We start from the raw sequence: 22,398 nt of genomic DNA on the forward strand, positions 1-22,398 counted from the left end.
TGTGCCACAGGCATATGCCAAAGCCCAACATATTGCAAAAACCTTTTCTCCGAATTTTCACTGTTTCTCTTTCAGATATTTCCCCACCTCAGCTGGTTTCTGAATTTGTTCAGATGGGAAATCCCAAACTGTCGGGTCAGAGAATTTCTTCAGGGTTTGGCCTATATCCTCCTATTCCCCACACCACTCAGGATTTTCCACCTCTGGGTCAGGTGTCTCATCAGTCACCCTGGAAATCTGAGCTCTCATTCTAGACAAGCTGTGAATTACATGGAGGAAGATTACCAGATAAAATACCAGGAGGATGGTGTCTTTAACATCCAGGGGAAACTGAATACTCTCAAAAGATAACCTATCAAATTTAAAGGGAAGGGAAACCCCGTCTCCTCCTCCTCTAACAATCCAGGTGCAATTACTAATAAATTCCCAAAACAGGCTACTGAAGCTAGGACTGGGGTTAGGACGGAGAAACCACTTATCATACACACTTTGAACAGCTGCCTGTACCTCTGTCAACTTCTTATAAATCATTATCACTGAGCACAACGAGATAGAAATCCTGATTCGTCTCCCTCCTCTGTAAAATTTACATATCAGGGACAAGATTGGAGCAAGTTGTGGATAGGCAAACAACCCTAGGGACCAAAAAACCACCAGTATCTCAATGAAGCCTAAGGACCAGAAAGACATGAGTACATCAAGCCAGAGAGACATTATGAACTCAACCAACATGGTGACTATTTTACCCCAACACAGAATAAATAAATTCAAACCAAAATGTAATTACTACAGGTTTTCACATTCCTTTGAGCCATGCAGTTGGGCGCCACTAAATTTCTGATGGTTTGGCCAAATTCAGAAATATATCCTCTGAGAGAAGTCAGGTCACCACCCCTTCCCCACCAGGTTCAGGAAAAAATAAATTTTCCTTGAAGGAAAGTGAAGGAGATAAAAACTATTTATTTAACAAGCACATGGGGAAAGGAAAATAATGCTAAATAATAAAATCTTTCACTGTGGAGGAAAAACCTGGGAAAGTGTTCGAGTCCTCCCTTTGGTCTCCTCGGAGCTGGGGCTTGGCCCAGGGCCAGGCCCTCTGTGCCCAATGGAAAGTCCTCCCGATGTGCTCTGATATTGAAGCAGTCCAGTAGAAAAGATAGAAAATCCAAAATTCCAGGGGAGGGAAAAAAAAAGTTCAACTCTCAGTCTCCCTTCGGAGAAAAAGAAGCTGAAACTGGCCAAAAGCTGACCGGGAAGCAGCAAGCCGGGTGCTTCCTCACTCCCCTGCCGCAGCTGGAAAAACCAGTTGCTATCTGTGTGTGACCTTGAACAAGCTGCAAACTGCTTTGGAAAAGTTTTGCTCAGTTTTTCCTTCCCCCTCTCAGGCTCAGTTTAGAGGCATAGAAAGGCGCAAGAATTAATTTCTGGGCATAGGGCAGCGATATGGGATACACATCATAAAGTCACCCCAAGAGAGGGGGGTTTTGACACTCCCAGACCCCCAAAATTCCAGGAAAAGGGGGGGTTGAGCACTCCCAGAGCCCCAAAAAGGTGGAAAAAGAGGAGTTTGAATAACCTCAGTCTCTAAAAATCCTGGGATCAGGGGGGTCTGGGCACTCCCAGCACCCTCCAAAATCCTGGGAACAGGGCAGTTGAGGAAAACCCAGAGCCCTAAAATCATGGGAAAAGAGGAGTTTGGCTACTGCAAACCCCGAAAATTGTGGGAAAGGGGAACAACCCTGAAAAAAGAGGAGATTGGGACAACGCCCTTCCCCCAAAAAATCCCCAAATGATGAGGAAGGAGCAGGAGAAGGGCCCAGAGAGAGGAGCAGAAGGGATTAGGAAGGGATTAGGAAGGAGGAGGAGGCGGGGGAGGAGGAGCGGGAGGAAGAGGAGCGAGAGAGGCAGAGGAGGAGCAGGAAGAGGAAAAGCAGCAGGGGAAGCGCGGGGTCGGAGCCCGCTCTGTCCGCCGCGGCCCCGGGAGCATCCCGCAGGTGAGCGGGGAGGGGGAGCTCGCCCCAAATCCCTCGGGGGGTCTGTAAGAGACGGTCCGAAGATCCCTCATCTGCCTCACGATCATCGCCAGGGACAGAGACTGAACACAGGAGGCCTGGCCTGGCTGAGGTGGAGTGTCTGGAAATTGATGCAGGTCACAATGGACTGCGCCGTTCTCGCTGCCCAGGCAGGAAGGACTGCGCTGAAATGGAAAGGAATGACCTGTCCTGATGCCTTTTCCTGGTCTTAAAATCAAGAGGCATACACAGTTAGAAGGGGAAAAGGGATTTTACCTTGGTATTTGTTTTTAAGGATCCTTAGGTGTACACGTCCAGGTCATATGCATCGAGATGCACCCCACAGAGTCTATCTCTCTTGTCTCTGCCCCCCCAACATTGGATATAACATTATAGGTTTTACTAATTAGCAGATCTATCAAAGATTCCCCAATAAGAGGCTCAAGTGAGCCCCCTCCCCAAGGAACCTTCCCCTGGATGGTTCTATCTTGGTTTACAGAATATGTTTTGGAGAGGACCTTGGGGTCTGGGGCACACTGATCCCTAGCTACGAAGCTTCTAAAATGTTTAGTCTCTTAGCTTGACAAACAAGTCCAAGAATGTAGGCAAAAAGCACTAGGAATACAGAAGTTGTAAAAACGTATAACAGGGGTATAAAAGAAAAGGCAAAAATCTTCATGGCATCAGTCCTGTACACCTGTCCTGTACGTGCTTCCCAAAGCAACGGGCCCCATAACAACGGCTGGAGGTTTCCCCAGCTCTTGGCCAGCTGCCCCTCACTTCTGAAAAGGGCTATAAAGGGACTTTCTAAATTAACCGAGACGAGATCTCCCCACGGAAAGAACACGAATCTATTGGCAGGAGACCACAAGGACTTTGTCCATCTGTTGGTAGCTATTCCTCCCCTTCTTCCTCTCTACTCTTTTTACTTTGTTTTCTTTATCTCTCTCTCTCCTCTGTCGTATTATCGTGTTGTGGGCACTTAATAAAGGTGCACTGTTCTGATTAAAACTGAAATCTCTTGTGTCCTTTTACACTCTGAGATGGATGAACGAACCATCACGACCCTCACTTGTATTAGCAGATTGTGACAGGCTCCCCGAGTGGTGTTTTCTCTTGGGGGGTGTTTGGAGCTCACAGCTTCCAGAATGGAGCCCCAAATCTCTTTGTGGGTCCCTGGGAGGGTTTCATTTTGGGGCAGGGGAGGGGGGGCGATGTTTGGATCCTGCAGGACCCCAAAGCTGAGCCGCAAATGGCCCTTCGGGGGATATTTTGGGGGCTTCATCCCGGTGTGGGGGTGGGAGGGGGACATTGGTCTTGGGGACCCCCCGGGAGAGCGGTGGAGGGGAACGCCGGGAGCCCCGGGGTGGGGCGAGGGGAGAGGGGGGACCCCTGGGATTGCTGGAAGACTGGAGCAGAGAATCAGGGAGAAGGGACCCCTGGGACCTCCAAAATCCCTGGATCATCCCTGAGCGAGACCCCAGAGAGGGGGGAAACCAGGGAGCCACGGGACCCTGATGAGGCCAGGGAAAGGAGAGCCCCAGAACACCAAAGTGGAGAGATCAGAGAGGGGGAAGTGCTGGGAGGGTTTTTTGGGCTGAATTGTGGTGGTTTGGGGTTTTTATGGACACAAAAGCCCTGGAGACTCCCAGAGATGAGCCTGGGCAGAAGGAACCCCCAGCCCAAGGCGCTCACCCCTTGTTTCTCCCCCCAAACCAGGATTTGTCATTCCCAAGGTGTGGCCAGATGGAGGAGGAGGAAAAGCCCCGGAGATGCCGCACGAGGAGGGGCTGCAAACGCAGCCCAGAGAGATCCAAGGAGGAAAGAGCCCCCCTGTGCCGGGAAGGCGGCCGGAGATGCAGGGGGAGCTCGGAGCTGGGGGAGAAGCCTCAGGGTGGGGAGAAGCCCCACAAGTGCTTGGAATGTGGGAAGGGCTTCAGATGGAACTTCAGGCTGAGGGAACACCAGAGGATCCACACTGGGGAAAAGCCCTATAAGTGTGGGGAATGCAGGAAGAGCTTCAGCCAGAGCTCCCACCTGGTCAGCCACCAAAGGATCCACACCGGGGAGAGGCCCTATGAGTGTGGGGAATGCGGGGTGGGCTTCAGAGACAGCTCCCAGCTCAGGGAACACCAGAGGATCCACACTGGGGAAAAGCCCTATGAGTGTGGGGAATGTGGGAAAGGCTTCAGGCAGAGGCCCCACCTGATGAAACACCAGGTGATCCACACCTTGGAACGACCACATGAGTGTGGGGAATGTGGGAAAGGCTTCTGGTGGAGCTCGAACCTGATTCAACATCAGAATATCCACACTGGGGAGAGGCCCTACGAGTGTTCTGAGTGTGGGAAGAGGTTTCAGACCAGCTCCACTCTCCTTGTGCACCAGCGGATTCACACAGAGGAGAGGCCCTTCCGCTGCCCCAACTGCGGGAAGGGCTTCAAGCAAAGCTCCAGCCTCATCAGCCACCGGCGCATCCACACCGGAGAGAGGCCCTACGAGTGTCCTGAGTGTGGCAAGAGCTTCTCACAGAGCTCTACCTTGACCCAACACCAACGGAGGCACCACTAAGGGAAATTCCGTGCGCTGCTCCAGCTCCATCCCCCGTGGGAGGATCGGCGTTGGATGATCCCCAGTGACCCCCGTGGGGCAGAGCCCTGGTGACCCCCGTTCCGGGTGATCCGCGCTGGGTGGGGGGAAGGTGTTGGAGAGATTTCTTTGCCTTCTCCTTGTGCTGCTGGGATTTGGTTGGGAATAAATTCCCTCCCTGTGCCCAGGCTGGCTCCGTTGTGCCCGTGCCGGTGCTCGGGGCGGGATCTCTCCCGGTCCTTCTCTCAGCTCCTGGGCCTTTCCTTGCATTTCCTGTCCCTGTGCAGTAGCAGAGGGCAGGGACAGAGCGGTTTTGGTGTCTCCCGGCATCCAGGCAGGGCCAGCCCAGCCCCGGGGGTTGTGAGGGGCTTGTGGGGGTTCCCTGTTTGTGGGACATTCCCGCTGGAGGAGGTAAAACTGGATGGAGGGAGGTGTGGGGGAAAGGCATTTTTAAAAGTCTTCTTCTCATTATCCTATTCTGAGTTTGTTAGCAATAAATTCAATTCGTATCTCCAGTTTCGAGCCTGTTTTGCCTGTAACTGTGTTTGATGAGGGATCTCTCCCGGTCCTCATCTCAGCTCATGAGCCCTTGGTTAAATTTTCTGTCCCCTGTCCAGCTGTGGAGGGCAGGGAGAGAGCGGCTGTGGTGGGTACCTGACATCGGGCCAGCGTCCCCCCACTGCAATGGGACATGTTCCTGTGTGGCCCTGGGCTATGGTGCCACTGTTGCTGTTGCTTTTGTCTTCCTTATGATTTTATCTTTTGCATGAAATGCTTGTGCAGTGCCCTCGCTGTCCCTTGTGTCCCCTGGGCACCGACAGCCCCGGCCCTTGCCCTGCTCCCCCTCCCACGTTCCATCCCGGCTGGCGGAGCCTTGGAGCTGCCGTGGGGCCGTGGGGCTGCCCCGGGGGCTGCGCCCCGAGCCGGGGCCCCTTCCCAGTGCTCCCAGTCTGCCCATCCAGCCTGGAGCAGCCAGCGAGGGCTTCAGCTGGGGCGGCAGAGAGGCGCTGCTGGGGGGTCCCAGCTCCGCTTGGTTTGGGTTGTTCTTCCCAAGCTGGGCATAAACGACTTTGGGAGTTTTCTGCCACAAATCTCTCCCCTCGTGCACTCAGCCAAAGGGGTTTGGGGCGGTTTTCCCTTTCTCGGGGAAATCAAAGCCATGCACTGAGGCTCCGAATTAGGGGCGGCAGTAGCGAGGCTGCAGGGCTTCCCAAGGAGCCGGAGGCACCCGACACGCAGGGCTGGGCAGGTCGGGCCGGGAGCAGCGGAGAGCTTTGTTTCTCTTCTCAGCTGAATGGCGGCTCGGGCCGGGCCCGTTCCAGGGCTGCTCCTCAGCTGCGGCTTTCCCCTCACGCAGCCCGGGGGGCGCTGGGAGCGCGGGGCGGGGCTGGGCCGTGTGCAGAGCCCGCCCCTCGCTCCGATTGGGCGGTGCTGCCGTCAGTCGTGGTTCTGGCGCGCTGATTGGTCGGAGCGGGGAGCAGCCCGGGCCCGGAGCCGCCGGCAGGGCGGCCGTGGCGCAGCAGAGGCGCCATTGGCGGAGCGTCTGTGCGGGCCCGGGAGCGGCGGCGGCGGCCGGAGCCCGGTGAGGCGGCGGCGGAGCTCGGAGGCGGCCCCAGCGCAGGTGGGAGCCGCGCTCGGTTCTGGCGGGGCTCGGGGCTGGCTGCGGGCGGAGGGGGCGGCAGGGGGCTGTGGCGGGTTCGTTGTGCCGTGTGGGCGCCGTGTTCGCCCTGGCGTGAGGGCGCTGCGGGAGCGGCTGCCCGCGGTCTCCTTCCCGCTGCTGCCTCGGCAGGAGCCGGTGCCGGAGCAGCGCTGGCTCGTCCCGGCTGCTGTGGGTAGGACAGAGGTGGCTGCCCCGTGGCCGGCAGTGTGCGGGAAAGTTCCCGTGGCCAGAGGTTTGTGTCCCCAGAGGAGGCGGAGGAGTCGTGTAAAAGTAACTTTATTCCCGGACAAAGGGAGAGGCCACGGGGCATTTCCCGTGGGGTCTGTCCAAGTGTTGGAGGACGCAGCCTCCTTTTTATGCCGATTTGCCCGGCCGCATCTCCGTGTCCCTTTCCGCAGTGGCTGAGGTCCTTGGAAGGTACAGACTTCCCGATCCGCCTGCTGCATGTGCCCCTTAATGTGCACCCCCACTTTGTATAACATCCGATATTCATGGCTCTGTGAAGTTTTATTTCCTTTGTTCTCTGATTCCCCACTTTTCCTTGGCCATCTCTTTGCCAAGAGCACTTTGAGTCATTTAATTTTCCACAACCTCCTGGTCCTTCTGCTGAAAGACAATCTGATGCCATCCCAGGGTGAAATGTGGCGTTGCTCATGGGAGTGGATTGGTGGGTGAGAAGGTCAGGAGCTGGAGCTGTGTGCTTGGTTATGATTTGGAGGACAGCTTGTAATCTAACGATGCATTGAAATGATCAGTGGGTTCTCTGGCACCTGGTATGAATTTGTTCGGGTTCCCAGGGGCTGCTCCATGGTGTTGTAGGATTTGTTCTGGTGGCCGTTCATCTTGTCCCCATTTTTGGGCGCTCCCAAAAATGCCAGGGATGCATCAATTGACTGTTTTTCTCTGATTAATCATCACATCCTTGGATTCCCAAGTGATTTCGCTGACCTTGTGTCAGCAAAAGCAGCCCAGTGGTCAAACCCACCCTGTATAACACAGAGAGTGCCAGCAGATGTTGGAGTGGGGAGAGGGATGATTCCCCCCCGCTTTTGTGAGTGAAGTTCTCCCAACATTCTCCGTTTGCTGTTTTCCTTTGCAGCTTCAGGGATTTCTGTTGCAGAGTCAGAGATGCTCAGTGTGGGCTCTGCCTTTAGCGATGCAAATTCCGTCAGTGCAGGGAGGCAGAGCTTGGGGTGAGGGGCAGAGGGAATCAGCCCAATTCCTGTGGCAGGCAAGGAGAGCCTGGGACATTGTGCACACTTCCCGCAGCAGAGTTAATTTGCATTTCTAAAGCTCCTCTGCTGGCTGCCTGGCAGGAAGCTTCTCCTCCAGGGCAGCCATCAGGTGACTCACAAGTGTCTCTCCCCCCTCCCCAAAAAGCGGCTTTTTTGTTTCTTTCCTTATTTTTTTCAACCAATATTCTATGATCTTTTCAGGAGTTAAAGGGTCAGTTTTAAAGCTCTTCCAGTTTTGCAAAATTCAACCTATAGGTGGATATCGAAAAACCCATTCCAAACTTCTGCCATCACTAACAGCCACGCACACACATACACAAAAAAACCTCGGAAGCAATAAAGATTTTTGCTGCTTCTTCCCCTAAGACTAAAAATTGACTGTCACACCCCTGGCCCAGACCAAACTGACAATATCAAGGTAGGATTATTAAGAAAAATCATTCTAATGCTGTAACTTTGTCACCGAAACTGTGGGAAGAACAAAAACTCTCCAAAGACCTTTTTAGTGTTAAGGGTCAAGGCATTACTTTATTCTGGCGAGGATGTGCCACAGAAATCATTTCATGCACACACAGCCCGGGTGTGCAGAGAAAATCATTCCATGGCACACCAGTTTTACTCAATTTTTCCTCAACTTTATGCAGTCTAAACCCATAGAAATCCGTAGGTTTAATGTTCATTGGTTCCAAGTTGGGTAGTTCTTAGTATTTGGTTTCCTATTGGCCCCGGATTGCTTGGCCTCTGATGTTAATTAGGTGCACACTCCTTGATTTCCTTCTCAGCCTTTTCCAGAGCAGGGGTCTCCAGCTGTGCCGGGGGCAGTGTCTGGGGTAGCTGTTCCTTGATGTTTGCTGATGGGCGTTGATGTTTTGTTGATGGGCGTTATCTTTTTGGGTATCTTTTGGGCTATTCCCAGTCTGTTGAGATGTTAAGCTCATCTCTGTTGAGTGGTGTAACATCCCTTAAAGTCCCAAGGCAGGGTCTGTGCCAGCCGAGCTTCCTGTGGAAGAGATTTCACAAGAGACAGGATTGTGGCCACAGACTGCTTGAAACAGACATCCCTGATCTCCACCCCCCACTAGGTCGGGAATTACTGGGGTGAGGAATTGCAAACATCAATTCCCGGGGAGATAATTGAATATCTGCCCTGGGTCTGGCTCTTCTTCTTGCCAAAGCCAATGGCAGCAGCCATACCCGTGGCATCTTGGTTTCTCTCAGCAGCTTCAGAAGGTGTTTCTTTATTTCTCCATTCATTCTTTCCACCCGACCCGAACTCTGGGGTGCCAGGGCATTTGGAGGTGCCACTGTGTTCCTAAAGCAGCCAGAACGGCCTGAAGGATCTTTCCTGTAAAATGAGTTCCCCTGTCTGAGTCGATTGTCTGGGAGGGCCAGGGCAGGAGGCTCAGTTAATCTGCTTTTGAAGCCTTGAAAATTGTGCTTTCCTTCTGGTGTCCATGATGGGGTTTCTTGGCTGGCAGGAGAGGAGTGTTGTAGGGAGAGATGCCTGGCTCCAGAAGCGCTGCCTTTAGCAGGGCCTCAGTAAGAGGCTGTAACCCCTTCCTTGCCTCCCTTGGAACAGGGTATTGCTTTTAGACACCACTTGTCCTGGATGCTTCAGAGGAATTTGGAGAGGCTCCATATCTAATTTTGCCTATTTCCCTGGGGCTGCCCACACTTCTGGGTTCCCTTCAGCAGAGGCCTTGGCAGACATTTGACACCAAGGTCCAGCAGCATTAGCCTCTGTATCTCCTTTGACAATATGAATTTGCATTCCCACTTCAGCCATCAAATCCCTTCCCAGTAAATTACAATCACAAATAGGAACAAACAGAAATTGATGGGTTTCAAACCCATCTCCCACATCTACTGATAGTGGTTGAATAAAACACCCCTGCTCATCTTTCCCACTTATTGCCTGAATAATGAAAGAACTTCTTGACAATTTCCCCCCTTAGGTCTCAGATTCGGAGTGGATCGAGAGGCCCCTGTGTCCATCAGGAGCGGCCTCGTCTCGATCCAGAGGCGCCCTGAATGTTCTCAAGGGCTCTGGTGCGGTGGGTCCCTGGTGTGCTGGGAGCTCTGAGAGCCCTGACAATCCATGTCCATCAGGGGTGGACTTGCTGGTGCTGAGGGTGCTGCTGTCTGTGCTTGCAGTGTCCTTGTGGCCTGCAGCTGGAGCCCTGATTCCTTGGCAGGGGCTGTTTGGGTGGGCTCTGCCGTGCCGAGGAGGGCAATGCCTGTGCCAGGTGCTTGTGGCCGCCGCCGTCCCCTGGGTGCTGGGGCCCCCTTGGGCCCTGCGGTTCATCCCTGGGGGGCTGTAGAAACTCTGCCATGGCCTTTGCCTTCACCTTGGCCTTTTGCTCATCCCTTCTTGCATTCCCCTGCTGAGCCTTTCTGGCCAAGTGCTGCAGGGGCTTCTTGTGCCTCTCCTGCAGCCCCCTCAGTGCCTGTGGGTGCTCATCCTCTGACAGCTGCTGAGCTTTCTGCACAATCATTCGTTTCTCCAGTGACCCAAACAAGATCGATGAAAGAAAATCCTGATCCTTCCACATTCCGCAGCCTCCTGGGGGCCGGGGGCCAGTGCCGGCCCTGCCCGGGGGGTGTTGGGGTCAGGCAGTGCCCGGCGCTGAGCCCCGGCTGCCCCACAGCCCCGGCCCGGCCCCGCAGCTCCCCACAGGCCCCCAGCCCGTGCTGCCCTGTCCTGCTGCTCCCCACCACAGAGAAACACCCTGAAATCCTGACCTCCTTGTTTTCCTGTCCTGGAAAGCGGGAAGAGAAGAGATCTGGATCAGCTGCCAAATTCTGAGGATAAGATGGTGCTGAAAAGCATCCCAATCCTCACTTTTTTCTCTTCCTCCTCTTTTCCATCTTCCTTTTCCTTTCTTACCACATAGATTCCTCCTGCTGCTGTTTGCCTTAACCATATTCCTGCACACTCCCTTCAACCAATCCCTTCCCAGCACACCAACACCATCTGTCCCCTGTTGCTGAGACCCCTTCTCAACTTCCCTTTTTACCCCTGCTGGGCGTCCATGTCCTTAATTAGCTCTGGGAGAATGTGCAAACTGCCTCCACCTTGTCCCCTTTTGTATAGGACACGATGTCCATGGTTGTGTTCAGGCTTTGTTGTTGTTCTGGAAGTTGAGGAATTGAGCAGGAGCTTGGCTGAGCAGCAGTGTGTGTCAATCAGTACCATTTTGTGGAGCTGATGGTTTGTGGTGTCACTTGCTTGTGTCCAAGTCGGTGTGGCTGTGTCCGAGCAGATTGAGAGCATGTGTTTGTAGGGAGGCGTTGCTGTTGTTCGTTCGCTGGGGGTGCCCGGTTTTCGGGCCATCCCCCCTGGAGCAGGGTGTCCCCCCTTGGTGCAGGCGCGGCCCTCAGGCAGCGCTCAGCCAATCAGAAGGCGCGGCGCTGGTGAGTCAGCAGTTGCCAGGCAGAGCCGCAGCGCCCGGCGCTCCCCAGCTGGAGCCCCCGTGTGGCCCGGCCTTGGCGCCCCCCGCGAGGGGAATTTGGGGAGGTGGGAGGGGGGGAGCGCCAAGGCCGGGCCGGCCCGTGCTGTGCTGGCAGAAGTGGCTGCGGCGGGGGCCGAGTGCGGGCAGGAGCGGCCGAGAGCCCAGCGCTGCCGCAGCCCGAGCTGCCGCAGCTGCATCCCTGCTGGTGCTGTGGGATGCGAGAGCTCTGGGGGGCAGAGCGAGCCAGGGGTGGGTGCTGGGCCTGGGGGGAGGAGGAGAAAGGCTGGAGGAGCAGGGCTGGAGGCCAGAATGGTGAAAGGATGGACGTGGGAGCAGCAGGTGGGATTCTGCAGGAGAAGGAGTAGTGTGAGGAAGAGGAGTGTGAGGAAGAGTAGGGATACAGGAGGAGGAGGAGGAGGAGCAGGAAGAGGAGGCACCGCAAGGTTCCAGCACTCGCTGTATCTGCAGCCTCCCCCCAGCCCCAGGAGCGTTACCCCCCCCATGCAGCAGGTGATCAGGGAGGGGGATCCACGATTTTCCCGTTGGTGAATCTTGGTGTTTCTGAGGTTTCTTGGTCTCCATGTTGGTGCTTTGGTTTTTTTGTGGGGGCTGAATGTTTATATTTTGGAGGCGGTTTTGTCTGAATCTTGATGTTTTGGTAGTTTTGTGTCTGTGTCTTGATGTTTCGGGGCATTTTAGGCTGAATCTTGGTGTTTTGGAGGTTTTAAAAGATACAAGATGCCCTGTGATGGCCTTGGGCAGGAGGAACCCCCAGCCCAAGGCGCTCACCCCTTGTTTCTCCCCCCAAACCAGGATTTGTCATTCCCAAGGCGTGGCCGGATGGAGGAGGAGGAAAAGCCCCGGAGATGCCGCACGAGGAGGGGCTGCAAACGCAGCCCAGAGAGATCCAAGGAGGAAAGAGCCCCCCTGTGCCAGGAAGGCAGCCGGAGATCCAGGGGGAGCTTGGAGGTGGGGGAGAAGCCTCAGGGTGGGGAGAAGCCCCACAAGTGCCTGGAATGTGGGAAGGGCTTCAGATGGAACTCCAGCCTGATCCGGCACCAGAGGATCCACACTGGGGAGAGGCCCTATGAGTGTGGGGAATGTGGGAAGGGCTTCTCCAGCATCTCCCATCTGACCCGGCACCAGGTGGTCCACACAGGGGAACGGCCCTATGAGTGCTTGGATTGTTGGAAGAGCTTCAGCCAGAGCTGTGACCTGAGGGTACACCAGCGCACCCACACTGGGGAGAGGCCCTATGAGTGTGGGAAATGTGGGAAGGGCTTCACCAGCAGCTCCCACCTGATCCGGCACCAGGTGGTCCACACAGGGGAACGGCCCTATGAGTGCTTGCAGTGTGGGAAGAGCTTCTGCCAGAGCTCTGAACTGAGGGCACACCAGCGCACCCACACTGGGGAGAGGCCCTACGAGTGTTCTGAGTGTGGGAAGAGGTTTCAGAGGGGCTCCCACCTCCTCTTACATGAGCGGATTCACACGGATGAGAGGCCCTTCCGCTGCCCTGACTGTGGGAAGAGCTTCAAATGCAACTCCACCCTCATCAGGCACCAGCGCATCCACACCGGGGAGAGGCCCTACGAGTGTCCCCAGTGTGGGAAGAGCTTCTCACAGAGCTCTGCCTTGACCCAACACCACCGGAGGCACCGCTAAGGGAAGCCCTGCGAGTGCCCCGAGTGCGGGAAGAGCTTCGTGCGCTGCTCCAGCTCCATCCCCCGTGGGAGGATCGGCGTTGGATGATCCCCAGTGACCCCCGTTGGGCAGAGCCCTGGTGACCCCCGTTCCGGGTGATCCGCGCTGGGTGGGGGGAAGGTGTTGGAGAGATTTCTTTGCCTTCTCCTTGTGCTGCTGGGATTTGGTTGGGAATAAATTCCCTCCCTGTGCCCAGGCTGGCTCTGTTGTGCCGGTGCTTGGGGCGGGATCTCTCCCGCTCCTTCTGTCAGCTCCTGGGCCTTTCCTTGCATTTCCTGTTGAAACATAGATTTAGAGGAAACAAAGATTTTAGTCATAGGCTTGGGATTTCAGTTGTAGGCTTGGGCCCAGTGAGGGTTAAGCAAAATAGTTAGGCGAGCTGGACTTGAAATAGAGTTTTAGATGTTAGTAACTGATTACCAAATAACTGATGATCTGTCATTTGCATGTTTGTTTAGCTGTGCTTAGAATAAGGAGCAGAAACATTGATAAGTTGGTGTATAGAATAAAGACAATTACCAATTTCCTCCCTTTGTAGGAGCCCATCCAAAAGTCATGCAAGAGGAAACTTACAGGTCACTAAAGTAATTAGAATTGTTAAAACTCAGAGAAGCAAAAAGGTCAAAATGAGGAAGATGTTACTTCCTTTTCTTTGGGACCACTGACCCAATTCAAGACCACCGACTCAATTCAGATCACACACTACGCTTGCTTAATGAGATTTAAGCTCATTTCCATACGAAGCGGAGAATGGGAGGTGTTAATGTTATGAATATACATTTGTATTTTGGATATTCATAATATTTGGAAATAAAAGGTATCATGTTTGCTTGTATTGGGGCCTGTGTCTTAGGGAGCCATCCCACGCAGTGCCTGGTGCCAAATAAAACATGCACTTTCGAACTTTAAACTGTTAGAGAGTTTTTGTCCGTCTCAGGTGGATATCGATATTAGATCGATATTCATATTTTGGTAAATCACTGTCCCTGTGCAGTAGCAGAGGGCAGGGACAGAGCAGTTTTGGTGTCTCCCGGCATCCAGGAAGGGCCAGCTCAGCCCCGGGGATTGTGAGGGGCTTGTGGGGGTCCCCCATTTGCGGGACATCCCCGCTGGAGGAGGGTGTCCCCCCTTACTGCAGCCCCAGCCCTCAGGCAGCGCTCAGCCAAGCAGAGAACACCCTCAGCTGGGGCCTCGTTTTTGGGCACAGCTGAGCCCCTGGACATCTCCATCCCCCTTTTGGGGGTGCAGCTGAGCTCCTGGATACCTGGGTTCCCAGTTTTGGGGCTCTACTGGGCTTGCACAGCCTGGTTTTGGTAGCGGGGTTGGTTTAGAGGTGATGTGGTGGGTTGACCCTGAGTTGATGGACAGTCTTTTAGACTAATGATGTTTCTCACAATTTCCATATTTAGACCACACGGAAAGGCGGGAATTCCTTTTATTCCAGCTCTCCTGCTGGAAGGTGGGGGGGCCTTGGAGCCTCCGGGCCCCGCCGGGCCAGGGCCCCTGCACCCCCTCCTTTCCCAACGCCGCGGCACAGAGCCTGTGTCACTGCTGGGGGGAAACTGTCCCAGAGCCGCAGGCAGCTAAAGCCAGCCATGGACTGCCACACAGCTAAACCCATCCGGCGCGGCTCCCTGGGACCGGCGGGTCCCTCTCCTCTCCACGCGGAGCCGGCGGAGCCAGCGGGAGCCGGCGGAGCCTCCTGTCTGCAGCCAGCACACTCCGCGCTGAACTGAAGAGGACACCACGCAGCCAGCAGCACAAAGGGAGCGAGGCTTTCTCCACCGTAAAGCCCGAACAAGAACACTCTTCAACGTGGCGGCTTCGGAGTCAGAGAGAAGAGAAAGCGAGTCCTGTGGGACGGAGCTGGAAATGGCGACGGGAGAAAAGAGGGCGGTGCCGCGATTCTCGCGCGCAGCTGAGAAACCTTCCTGCAGGCCGTGGTAAGAAACTGTAATATCACAAACTGTTTGTCTCTTGGATCCATTTGGAGTACATGGCAGGATGAAAAGTTCACCCGTGGCCCGTGAAAATTATGAAAAGTGCCTATGCCAGGCTATATAGAAGTATTGAGAGGCTTTTAGAGACTTCCTTTCACAAAAAAACCCCAAAACCTGTGAAGGATACAGGATGCTTTGTTCACTAAATATCAAGTAGCAGGAAACCAGCTGCCTATACCTAGATAAGAGCCAGAGACAAATATGTGCTTGCCCAATCCCTATCTGTACTTGCTTAATCAGCTTTTAGTTCCAGGACCTTGAGCATAATGACCATACAAGGAGAGGTCAACCAAAAGACACCGGAGGATGACTACTAACCTTCATTCTGCAACCACCAGGAGGAAAAAAAGACCCCCTAGCAACAAGTCACACATGCGCAGAATGCCATGAAAAAGACACATTAACCGGAAAAGAGACTGTATAAGAAGGAACTGGAACTGGCGAAAGGTGCGGCAGTTGGTGGAGCGGAGACTCCCCTGCTGCCCAGCGCTGTAATTGCTTTTGCCTTGCTTGCTTGCTGCTAATAAATAAAATTGTAATTAGCAGATTGAGTCTCGGAATTTATTACAAATTGGTGCTGTGACTCGGATGCAACTTGTACGGCGGGGTAACAGCTCTACCGGGGAGGCGCCCCGCCGATCTGTCGGCGGCCCTGGTGGTCCCGATCCCTACCTCGGTTGCACCGACGAACCTAAATTCAAGGCATTAGGCAAAGGAAGCTGGCAGACCCTGTAAATTTTGTGCACAAACGTCCGGACGAAGACGCAGGACGCTTGAGTATCTGTGCAGAAGGATCCGTTCGGTCTGGGTCGGGTATCCTGGAGTGCTGCGAGTGTGTGCATGAGAGGGGAACCGGCAGCTCGGATTCTCCAAGCGAGTGTGGACCCTCAGTAGTGCGGTTCTCATTGCCCGCGAGGGCGTGAGCCACGAACCAGGGGAAGCGAGTGAATCTGCACCACAGACGTGCTTGAGGGCACTCCAGAAGATGGGACAGGGGAAAAGCAAGCCCTCCGTACCCATAAAACTTCCCCCGGTGCGTAGAGATAGCCCACTGGGGTTTATGTTAGATAATTGGAGACATTACCCTAGCACAGGGGGTAAGGATAAAGCTAAAATGATTCATTATTGTATAGAAATATGGGGCGAGAAGGAAATTTCCCAGGGTGTTTTCTGGCCTATGTTTGGATCATCTGAAGGATGGGTAAAGCAGAAACTTAACACCTGGGTGAATACAAAAACTCCTTTTAGTCAGGAAGAGAGTAATTATGCTAGCGTTTGGGCAGCAACACCTGAGGATGAAGTGCTCCTGTTTCCCCTTAAGGAAGGAAAGCGAAAGAAAGATAAGAATAAGGAAGAAGACATCCCTTTGATCCCTCCCCCCTATGTACTCCCTCAGGATCCCCAACCCCCAAATGCGCCTCTAAGGGAGCCCCAGGGGGTGGGAGGTAACCCTGAGCCCCAAGAGGAAGAACAAGGACCTATGACTAGGGGCCGGGCCAGACAACATAACTTATACCCATTAAGGGAAATGCCCATGGGAGGCCCGGGTCCTCAACCCGCAATAGGATTCATCTCAATACCCCTTAGTTCTAATGATGTACGGGAATTCAAGAAGGAGATGGGGAACCTCCTGGAAGATCCACTGGGGGTGGCAGAAAGGTTAGACCAGTTTTTGGGGCCCAGTATATACACTTGGGGTGAGTTACAGGCCATAAATATTCTTTTTACGGCTGAGGAAAAGAATATGATTAGGAGGGCAGGAATGCGAATATGGGACGCACAACATGCACAAGGACCTTTAGCAGATACTAAGTGGCCTCTGCAGGATCCCAATTGGAATCACCAGCAGCAGGCAGACCGAGGTCACATGCAGGATCTGAGAATAATTATAATACAAGGAATTAGAGAAGCAGTGCCTAGAGGGCAGAATATTAACAAAGCATTCAATGAAAGACAAAAGAAGGAAGAGACACCCACAGAGTGGTTAGAGCGCCTGAGAAAGAATCTGCAGATGTACTCGGGTTTAGACCCCGAAACACAACTAGGACAGGCATTGTTAAAGACACAGTTTGTGGCTAAATCATGGGAAGATATCAGGAAAAAGCTGGAAAAACTAGAAAATTGGCAAGATAGAGGTTTAGATGAATTGTTGAGAGAAGCACAAAAAGTGTATGTTAGAAGGGATGAAGAGAATCACAGGAAACAAATAAAAATGATGGTGGCAGCAGTTAGGGAGACGAGGAAACGATCCTCCCCCTCCTCGCAGACCACGTCAAATGCCCCAGAGAAATGGGGGAGGGGACACGCGAGTAGAGAAAAAGGATGTAAATGTGTGTTTTTATTGTGGAAATAGAGGGCACTTTAAGAGAAACTGCAGAAAAAGGCTGAAGGATGAGAGGATGTTTAAAGAAGATTAGAGGGGTCAGGGGCTCTATTTGCTGCAGGCACGGAAACATCAGGAGCCCTTGATAAAAATTAAGATAGGTCCTCAGCAGCAAGAATTTGAGCTTTTGGTAGACACTGGAGCGGAACGGTCCACGATACAAGTATTGCCCGCCGGGTGCAAAATTTCCTGGGATACTGCCCAAGTGGTTGGGGCAAAAGGGGAACCCTTTGAGGTCCCCATTATAAAGAATGTATTAGTAGAACCAGGATCTAAAATGGGAATAGGGAGCCTTTTATTAGTTCCAGAAGCTGATTATAATTTGTTAGGAAGGGACTTAATTATAGAGATAGGCATTAATGTAGAAGTAGTGAATAAAGAATTAAAAGTTAGACTTTGTCCCTTGAGAGTGGAGGATGAAGAGAAGATTAATCCAGAAGTATGGTACACCCCAGAGAGTGTGGGAAGACTCGACATACCTCCCTTCTCGGTAACCATTAAAGATCCTGAGGTGCCGATAAGGGTCAAACAATACCCCATTTCTCCAGAGGGAAAAAGGGGATTAAAACCCAAAGTTGACAGGCTACTGAGTAAAGGTCTTTTAGAACCTTGTATGTCCCCTTTTAACACCCCTATCTTGCCAGTAAGAAAGGCAGATGGGTCATACAGACTAGTTCACGATCTAAGGGAAATAAATAAAAGAAAGTAGCGCGCTTCCCGGTAGTGGCCAACCCTTATACCTTATTGAGCAGATTAGGTCCCGAAAATCAGTATTATAGTGTAATTGATCTTAAAGATGCATTTTGGGCATGCCCCCTAGACGAGAGAAAAGTAGAGACTATTTTGCCTTTGAGTGGGAAGACCCAGTAACACATAGGAGACAGCAATTAAGATGGACAGTGCTCCCCCAGGGATTTACAGAGTCTCCGAACTTATTTGGACAAGCCTTAGAGCAAATCCTGCAAGAATATCAGACTAGAGAAGGAGTGGTCCTCATTCAGTATGTAGATGACCTTTTAATTGCAGGAGGAGCAGAGGACAAAGTACGAGCAGAAAGCATCAGACTATTGAATTTTCTCAGTGTTAAAGGACTAAAAGTATCTAAGGCAAAATTACAATTTGTGGAAGAGGAAGTGAGATATTTAGGCCATTATCTGAGTAAAGGAGAAAAGAAAATAGACCCTGAAAGAGTAAAAGGGATTCTGTCCATACCACCCCCTAAGAACAAAAGACAAGTGAGGCAGTTACTGGGTCTAGTGGGGTATTGTAGACAGTGGATTGAGAACTATAGTAACAAGGTTAAGTTCTCATATGATAAGTTAAGCCAAGAGGGTTTAATAAAGTGGAGCGAGGAGGATGACCAACATCTAAGAGTATTGCAGCATGATCTAGTCAATGCCCCTGTCCGGAGCCTACCGGATTTAAAAAGACCTTTCTATCTATTTATAAATGCTGACAATGGAACGGCCCATGGAGTACTAACCCAAGAATGGGCTGGAAAAAAGAAACCTGTGGGGTACTTATCAAAATTGTTAGATCCTGTCAGTAAAGGGTGGCCCACCTGCCTGCAGGCAATAGTAGCTTGTGCTCTCCTGGTAGAAGAGGCTAACAAGATTACCCTCAATGGAGAACTAAGGGTATTATCCCCTCATAATATTAGAGGAATTCTACAACAAAAAGCAGACAAATGGATAACTGACGCCAGACTCTTAAAGTATGAGGGGATCCTATTAGACTCCCCGAAATTAACCCTGGAGGTGACAACGCTACAAAATCCTGCTCAGTTTTTGTATGGAGAGCCCGATGAAGCTAAATTGGCCCATGATTGCCTGTTAACCATAGAAGAGCAAACTAAAATAAGACCAGATCTTGAAGAGGAAGAATTAGAAGAAGGGGATAAATTGTTTGTAGATGGATCATCTCGAGTAATCAATGGAAAAAGGGTATCCGGTTATGCAATAATAGGAGGGGAAGAGTTTAAGGTGATAGAATCAGGACCATTGAATAGATCCTGGTCCGCACAAGCCTGTGAGCTTTATGCCGTGTTACGAGCACTGCAATTATTAAAAAATAAGTTAGGAACAATATACACTGATTCTAAGTATGCCTATGGGGTTGTGCACACTTTTGGAACAATATGGGAAGAACGGGGACTAATAAATTCCCAGGGAAAGGACTTAGGCCATCAAGATCTAATAAAACAAGTGTTACGGGCTTTGAGGGGGCCAAGAAGAATCGCTGTTGTACATCTAAAAGGACACCAGAGAGGGCTGGACTTCAAAAGCAGGGGAAATAATGCAGCAGATCAGGAAGCAAAAAGGGCCGCACTATTAGCGTTACGACCTACTCCCAAAGAGGATCCAGCAGCTGAGAGAAGGAAGTGCCATACTTGCGGGGGAAATCTACAGGACCCTCCTTGCTATGCTTGTTGGGACAATTGGGGTATGGATGCTATAGAATGCGCCTGTGAGACACCAAGGGCTAAGCATTGTCTTTTCCACGGTAAAATTTGGCAAATTTATAGTTTTACAGCCCAAGAGAAAGAAAAGATGCAGAAAATGGGATTGAGAGAAAATTCGAAGGGGGAATGGAGACTCCCAGAAGATGACAGGATCGTACTACCAAAATCATTAGCCATGGAAATTATGAAGAGAATGCATAGCAAAACACATTGGGGAGCACAGGCATTGGTAGACCAGTTTGCCATTAAGTATATGTGTATCGGAGCAAATGATCTGGCAAAACAAATAGTGAGGGGATGTGTTATTTGCCTAAAGGTAAATAAGACGAACCTAAGGAAATCCCTAATGGGGGGACGGCCTACAGCATATAGGCCATTCGCCAACATTCAGTTAAACTTCACTGAGTTGCCAAAAACTGGAAGATGTAAGTACCTACTGGTAATAGTGGACCATTTAACCCATTATGTAGAAGCATTCCCGACTGCAAGAGCAACGGCGCAAGTGGTAATTAAAACCTTGTTAGAACATATTATCCCAAGATACGGGATAATAGAAACCATTGATTCAGACAGAGGACCACATTTTGTGTCAAGAGTGATCAAAGAAATCATGACAGTAATGGGGATAAAATGGGACTACCACACTCCCTGGCACCCCCAAAGCTCGGGGAGAGTGGAAAGAATGAATGGGGAAATCAAGAAGCAACTGACAAAACTTATGATAGAAACCAAATTGTCATGGGTAAAGTGTCTACCTCTAGCATTATTGAACATTCGAACCCAACCTAGGTCAGACATGGGAATATCTCCTTTCGAAATGTTGTATGGAATGCCCTATAATATGGAAGAGCCTCAAGACCACCCAAGCCTAAGAGATCAGAATATAAATATGTATATCACAAGTTTAATGAAGTATAGAGAGAATCTGTGGAAAAAGGGAATGCTAGCCCAGAGACCCCCATTAGACCTGAAACTACACCGGGTACAGCCAGGAGATTGGGTGATGATAAAATCCTGGAAGGAAGCAACCCTACTCCCACTGTGGGAAGGTCCTTATCTTGTATTACTTACCACAGAGACTGCAGTTAGAACAGCAGAAAAAGGATGGACGCATGCTAGCAGAATCAAAGGACCAGTGACGGGCCCAACCCCCGAGTGGCAGGTGACCAGCCACCCCGGAGACCTGACATTAAAGATTCAGAAGAAAAATCATTCATGAGCAAACATCGAGTAGAATATGCACCGGAACCATATTATACTGAGGAAGGACTAATTCTAGCGCGGATGTTAAAATAAAGTGTGGGGACCCCAAGTGTCACTGTTATCCGTTTGTATGCTACATCTGTAAAGTGTGCGGGGACAAGTGGTGGAGTCACTGTAGGCGAAGGGTTCCCCCTAGAGGGGTTTGTATTCCTTGCTGGACGCTCCAGCGGAACTTAACTGATTGGATCTTAAAGTATAAGGTGGTGCATGAAGGATTAATAAAAAAAGAATCTAAAAAATGGTGGAAGATCCTTGCATACGGGATTGAGCCAAAATATTATTGCTATCATCCTAATGAGCCAATCCCCTTTATGGTTGAAATTATTCATTGCACCTGTCGTACCCACCTGAAGGGAATCCGGTGTGATACACCTCAGGTTAAGAACTGTAACTGGGACTCCTATGTTAAGAGGCAAAAAGAGCGACAGAATTGCCCCCAGGGGTCTCCTGAAGAATACTCTTGCTGCCGAGAAGATGGTACCCCTCGTGGCTCGAAGCAACCGAGTCGACGAGCGAGGCAGAGGAGTAGAAAGCTGTGGAGGAAAGAACCCCCAGAATGGGATAATAAAACTACGCTCATGGAAATGCCTCAGAAGTAAGATTAAGAGCAAGGATCCCTGGAGGGAGGGCAGGTCGCAGTGTGTAAATTGGAGGAATCCTCGAACATACTTTTGTACTCCCCACGCCTTTAGTGATGCTCGTTGCTTGACCCGGCATATTACCCTCCTTGTGCTTACATTGTATTTAAATGAAGCTAGCGCAACAGAATCCCTATCACACCAACCATTTAAATGGTCATTAATACGGTGGGAAGATCAAAAGGTTATACAAACAGTGACTACGCCAAGTAACCCAAGCTTTAGTTGTCAACTCTGTGATCTTATACAAGTAAAACCATGCCTGAACAAAAAAGGATTCTATTTCTGCCCAGCATCTAACCCAGGGAAAACCTATTGTAACTGGCCTGGACACTACTACTGTGCATACTGGGGCTGTGAAACAGTAGCCTTTGGGTTTTCCCCTGGAGGAGGAAAAGACAAATATATCAAGGTCGGGTGGAGGCCCAGCGGGTGTCAGCCCCCAGAGGTAGGGCCAGACACAGGAATAAAGCAGGGCGGAAATTGTCACGGAATTCAGATAAATGTGACCAATAAAATGGATTCCGGATGGGCAATAGGAAAAACCTGGGGAGCCAGATTATGGGAATCCGGTACAGATCGAGGTGGGCACTTTCTGATAAAAAGGGAAGAGATACCACCGAGTGCTGAAGCCATAGGCCCCAACGTAGTTATTGACCCCCCTATAGAAATTCAGTCCCAGGGTAATCGAGCGGCAGAGGAAGACCACACTGCTCAAACACCGACTATTTATAATCAAACTGAATCAGACCAAAAGGAATTGAGGGAATACAGCACCTTATGGAAAGTAATGCATAAGACCAGCCCAGAACTGACAGAAGGATGTTGGCTATGCTATAATATCAGGCCTCCCTTTTATGAGGCTGTCGGAATAACGAGTAAACCACAAAGACTCAACGAGAGCAACCCAAAACAGTGCTCTTGGAAAAAGAACAAAGTGAGTGAGCAGGGGATAACACTTTCCCAAGTATCAGGACAAGGACGATGTGTAGGTACTGTTC

The 22,398-nt window shown here is 51.4% G+C and overlaps 2 protein-coding genes across 2 annotated transcripts in view; one reads left to right on the plus strand and one right to left on the minus strand.

The window, feature by feature from the left end:
* The window catches only part of LOC116436963 (zinc finger protein 845-like), a 22,481-nt gene extending 8,919 nt beyond the window's left edge, over nucleotides 1-13,562 (plus strand). Inside the window, 3 exon segments of the mRNA XM_032094409.1 lie at nucleotides 3,540-4,573; nucleotides 5,895-6,222; nucleotides 11,762-13,562. Coding sequence (XP_031950300.1) covers nucleotides 3,540-4,573; nucleotides 5,895-6,222; nucleotides 11,762-12,700 — 2,301 coding nt within the window. The 3' untranslated portion in view covers nucleotides 12,701-13,562.
* LOC116436928 (zinc finger protein 436-like) overlaps nucleotides 1-22,398 on the minus strand; it is a 337,104-nt gene that overhangs the window by 18,033 nt on the left and 296,673 nt on the right. The window lies entirely within an intron of this gene.

The sequence above is a fragment of the Corvus moneduloides genome, chromosome 31 (genome assembly GCF_009650955.1).
Source record: "Corvus moneduloides isolate bCorMon1 chromosome 31, bCorMon1.pri, whole genome shotgun sequence".
NCBI classification, from domain to species: Eukaryota; Metazoa; Chordata; class Aves; order Passeriformes; family Corvidae; genus Corvus; species Corvus moneduloides.